The following is a 5,553-nucleotide window of genomic DNA, read 5'->3' on the forward strand; positions in this document are numbered from 1 at the left end:
CAAGGAAAGGTTTGAAACAGAATAGAGGGAACCGTTTCATTTCCTTTATATGTTATTAGATTTATAATTTTAGTTTATATGTTATTTTTAATTAATATTGTAATTATGATTTATAATGATAATTATTTATTATTTATTATTATTTTAAATTTTCATAATTTTTATTACTTAGAGTTTGTTTAGAGTTACACACAAAATTATATTAATAAAAGTTCATAAGTGTTAGAAAATACTCTAAAAATTATTATTTTTATAATTATAATTATAATTATAATTACTATGTTTTACAATAAGTTGTGCGACTTTTAAAAAAATTCACGACCGCGATACCCACAGTAACCGCAATAGCGTCTGTTATGTCCGCGACCGCGATAAACGCGACGCGACCGAAAACGTGACCGCGACCGCAATTTAAATCCCTGGTCACAAATGGATCTTTTTCATTCATTTTCATCACTTTCACCCATTTTTGCTTTGCCCATCTTTCTTTACGCACTTGTATGGATATTAAAAACTAGTTTAAAGAGCATAACCCAAAAGAGAGAGGCACCAGAAGCTGGATATTCATGGCCTGTAATCGGCCATCTTCATCTCCTAAGAGGACCCAAACCACCGCACATAATCCTAAGCGACATGGCTGAGAAATGCGGTCCTATCTTCACCATCAAGATGGGTGTTCATAGAGCTTTGATTGTCAGTGATCACAAAACTGCTAAAGAGTGTTTAACCATAAACGACAAAGCCTTTGCCAGTCGTCCATCCTCGCTTGCCATGGAGTACTTGAGTTACAATCATGCCATGTTTGGGTTCGCCCCTTACGGAAATCACTGGCGTCAAATGCGTAAACTTGCCACTCTTGAGCTCCTCTCCACCCACCGCCTCGAACAACTCAGACATATCCGAGAATCCGAGATCAAAATATCACTAAAAGAGTTATATCAGTTTTGGGAGGAGAAGAAAGATGGATCCGATACCGTTTTGGTTGAGATGAAGAAATGGTTTAAGAGTGCAACTCTGAACGTGATTCTAAGGATGATAGTAGGGAAACGGATTCCAAGTTCGAGTAACGATGCAGAGAGTGAAAAATGGAAAACAGCGTTGAAGGAGTTCTTTGATTTGAGTGGGAAATTTGTGATATCCGATGCGTTGCCTTATTTAAGATGGTTCGATATCGGAGGGGACGAGCGGTTGATGAAAAAAGTAAGAAAAGAGCTAGACGAAATCGCCGAGGGATGGTTAAAAGATCATAAGGGGAAGCGATCATCAGATAAACTAAACAACAGCAATGATGATTTCATGGATGTTATGCTTTCAATCGCCACTGATACTGAGAAACATGATGCCGATACCATCAACAAAGCCACCTGCTTGGTTGGTCCGAATTAGTTAAAAGAGATAAAAATATATGAACCTTTTCAAGCATTTGTGATTTGGTTTTCTGTCGTTATTGCAGGCATTGATCTTAGCAGCTTCGGATACAACAATGGTGACACTGACATGGGCTTTGTCTTTACTTCTCAACAACAAGGATGAACTGAGAAAATTACAAGAAGAACTAGACATCCATTTAAGAAAAGACAATCTGGTTGAAGAATCAGATATGAAGAACTTAGTCTATCTTAAAGCAATCATCAAAGAAACTTTGCGCTTATATCCCGCTGCACCACTTTTGGTGCCCCATGAATCCATGGAAGACTGCACTGTTAGTGGCTACCACATTCCTGCAGGGACCCGACTATTTATAAATGTTTATAAACTTCAACGCGACCAACGAGTGTGGTCAGACCCTTGTGAATTTCGGCCCCAAAGGTTCCTGACAGCCCACAGAGATATAGATGTTAGAGGGAAGAATTTCGAGCTGATTCCGTTTGGAAGTGGGCGAAGAATGTGCCCCGGAGTTTCATTTGGGATTCAAATATTGGAACTCGTACTGGCAAGTGTGGTGCAGGGGTTTGAGTTGAAGACTCCATTGGAAGAAGCAGTGGATATGAGTGAAGCTATAGGAATGACAAACTCGAAAGCCACTCCACTTCAACTTCTCGTAACTCCACGCCTTCCTTCTTATTGCTATTAGAGCTTTTATAACGATTTGGAAAGTGTTGAACCTTCTGCATTATTTACTCCATCTACTATATTTTACCTTTCGTCTTCTTCTTCTTTTTTTTTTCTCCATAGACTGGATATGTCATTAAAAGATCATTCATCTGAATGACGAACAGAAAAAAGTGTGTATCTAACTGATCATCCATAAAAAAAATATTATCAACAGATACAATTAAAAAGTTATTGCCACCATATACATGTTTAAACTGAATAAACTCATACTCGGGACATAACGACTTGATTTTATTTATTAGGTGTCCAAAATTGGTAATGTAAAATATCTAATAACAAACAAACAATCGTTATCCTCCACAACTCGCAACATGTTCAAATCTGGAAGCCATTTAACACCCAAAAAGAATTGCAGTAGCTTCCATAAGAAAGCTATCCTAATTTGCTCCCTAGTTCTTGAACCGACAAAAGAGGCGAACTTGGGGGGGTGGCAGGGGCCCGCGCACCTCTAAATTTTGTAAATTTTTTTTTAAGGTCTTTTAAGTTTTATATATATATTTTTATTTTTATACTATAATTAGTCTTTAAGGAAAAGGATAAATTTGTGTTTCGCCCCTAAAGTTTTAAATTTTTCTAATTTGATTTCTTCATAGAATTTATAAAATTTTTAATGATAAATTTATTAACATTTTCAGTTTAATTTAGTAAACTAAGACAAAATAGCATCTAAATATTAATTTAGTAAAAGTAAAGTTTAATAATTGCAATATCTAAATATAAATGACATCTTAATATTAATTAGGCGAGGAAATAAAGTTAAATAATTATAGTATCTAATACAAATTGAGCATTTAACTTATTTTATTTTCCTTAAATTTTGGTAATTAAGATTAAGGTAAACTACATTGTAGGCTATTCTAAAATAGTGTTGTTCCTACTTTGGCCATTATTTTTTTTGTCAATTTAGTCACTCTAATTAAGATAATTGCTCAAATTGGTCAATGTCGTTAAAAATTTCATTAATCCATTAACGAATTGCTAACTTGACATTTTTTGACGTTTGACTCAAACTAGGGACCTCTTTGTAATTAGTCCAAAACACTTTTTTTTTGTTTATTTGCAACATAAGACTAAAACTTGTAAGTTTTGTCTTTTTCCTTCTTGTTGTTTGTTTCCTGGGAAAAGTAATAGAGGAAAATGAGGATAATTTTAACTTGTTTGTTTAACTTGCCTAAAACACTTTATGTTCTAGGTTCTTACTCAGATAAATTTATCACTTTTTTTATTTAATTGATTTTTTCTTAACATTTTTTAGAGAAAACATGAAAAAGAGAAAATAAAAGAAAAAAACTTAAAAATTCCTTTAAAAACCCTCGAAATCTTTTCTTGAGTACCATCATAATCATCTTTTCAATATTAATGTTCAAAACTAGTAACAATAACATAATTACTATGAAAAAGAAAGATAAGAAATATTTATATAAAAAAAATGTCTGGGGAATCATTGTTTTTCATCAGTAAAGTTGAACACATAACAAAACTAAATTTGTTAATAAACCAAACACACACACACAAAGAAAGAGAACACAACCCAATTTTGAAAATTTAAGAACCAAGGAGAAAAATAAACTTTTCTTGAAAAACAAAAAAGAAAAACTTACCATACTAAGATCAAATTTTGAAGAAATTGTGAAGGATCTACAAGAAACACATAGTCGAATTCAAGCACAAATCAAATGTGTACAAATAAACAGTATAAACATAACACTCGCTAAAAAAACATATAAGTCAAACAAACAAATCAAAACTATCCTTATTTTCTTTTATTACTTTTCCTAGGAAACAAACAAGAAGAAGGAAAAATAAAATACTTAAAGTTTTGGTCTTATGATGCACATAAACCAAAAAAAAATGGACTAATTATAGAGAGATCTCTAACTTTAGTCAAAACTAAAAAGAATTGTAGTGTCAGTGATCCATTAATGGATTAACGAATTTTTTAATAGTAGTAACCAATTCGAGCAATTATCTCAATTAGAGTGACTAAATTGACAAAAAAATTTTAGAGTAACCAAAATAGGAATAATGCTATTTTAGAGTGACCTATGGTGTAGTTTACCCTTAAGATTATTCAAAATATAAAAAGTACCTTGTTAAAAGTATATGGGTTGAGCCTACTTTGAACATGTATATTTTATAAAAATATATTGGCCCCTTTTTATCAAAGATTCTAGCTTCGCCCTGCAACCATTAGCATCCTTAATAATGGCACCAAAACCAATCTTATCATTCCCATGTACTAATACGACATCAACTGTAACAACCTATTTTCAGTTGTGTCAGAAACAGTGACTTGGGGACCACCATTTCGATGAGTGAATTATTATTTTAATATTTATTTAATGTCTACGAGATCATATTAAGGTCGTATTAAAATTTTTTTTAAGAAAATTTAAGGTTTAATTGGTTAATTGGTGAAAAGGACTAAATCATAAAAGGTGTAAAAGTTGAGTTCTATTAGTTAAAGGGGTCAAATAGTTATGGAATTTTAAGTTAATAGAATTGAATGGAAATAGACCATTTAATGAGTTAGTGGATAGTTATGGATAAGGTTTTATTGAAATTTTGATAGTTTTTAAAGGTTAAATTGTAATTGAATAAATAAAACCTAAACTAAAATAACAAAAGGATATAATCTTCTTTAGTGTTTTCTCCACCGAAAAATTGAAGAAACACCATTTTCTTGAGCTTTGAAGGTTCGGTCAAAAATAGTTCAATCATGTTGGTGTTTTGAGGTTAGTTTTTAATGATTTTTATATTTTTGAGTTCGTTTTAGCTTAATCTAGCTAGCCCGGGGTTAATTTGTAAATTTTTTAAAGGTTGAGGGACTTAACATGGATGTTTTTGAGTGAGTTTTGATGTTAGTTGATATATTATGAATCCTTGTAAAGTAAACAAGTTTTGTTAAGTAATTTTTGATGAAACTACATTTAGGGATTAAATTGTTAAAAGTGTAAATCTATGGGTTTTAGTATGAATTGTTGATAATGATGGGTTGTTCCATGGTCCCTTGTATGTTTGGTTAATATAGGTATAGTTTAAAATAAGTTATATTTAAGTTTTGAGCTTAAGGATTAAATTGTGAAAAGTTAAAGTATTGGGAGTAAATTTATAATTTTTGCATAAATATGAGTTATGGATTAAATTGAATTATAGAAGTACTTAATTGAATAAAATTATTTATTTAGATCAAGATAAACCACATTTAAACTTAAATTAAGGAAAAGGCAAATCTTCGGATTAGCTCGACTTTACTTCTACGACTTCAGTATCAAGGTAAGTTTGTATGAACTACAATCATTTTAATGTTAGCCAAATTAACTATTACCATATTGTTTTAATATAATTGAATTTGAATATAAATGAATCAATGCTATGATGAATTGACGGATATCGAGTCCCAGTTGAACCTTAAGAATTCTTAGGATACAAATAACA

At 31.5% G+C, this 5,553-nt stretch overlaps 1 protein-coding gene across 1 annotated transcript; it reads left to right on the forward strand.

Annotated features, from left to right (window-relative positions):
• The first annotated feature begins 429 nt into the window (after positions 1-429).
• Positions 430-2,144, forward strand: LOC107917390 (cytochrome P450 CYP82D47). The gene is made up of 2 exons (XM_016846747.1): positions 430-1,371; positions 1,454-2,144. Exons 1-2 carry the CDS (start codon positions 430-432, stop codon positions 2,072-2,074), a joined length of 1,563 nt encoding a protein of 520 aa, XP_016702236.1. The 3' UTR covers positions 2,075-2,144.
• Positions 2,145-5,553: the final 3,409 nt, after the last annotated feature.

The sequence above is a fragment of the Gossypium hirsutum genome, chromosome A01 (assembly GCF_007990345.1).
Source record: "Gossypium hirsutum isolate 1008001.06 chromosome A01, Gossypium_hirsutum_v2.1, whole genome shotgun sequence".
Taxonomy (NCBI): domain Eukaryota; kingdom Viridiplantae; phylum Streptophyta; class Magnoliopsida; order Malvales; family Malvaceae; genus Gossypium; species Gossypium hirsutum.

What these genes read in the sequence shown, in the direction of transcription:
- LOC107917390 (XM_016846747.1), top strand. Translation starts at nt 430, where the DNA reads ATGGATCTTTTTCATTCATTTTCATCACTTTCACCCATTTTTGCTTTG. An exon ending in TCAACAAAGCCACCTGCTTG is followed by an intron (nt 1,372 to 1,453) that starts GTTGGTCCGAAT and finishes TCGTTATTGCAG; the next exon opens with GCATTGATCTTAGCAGCTTC.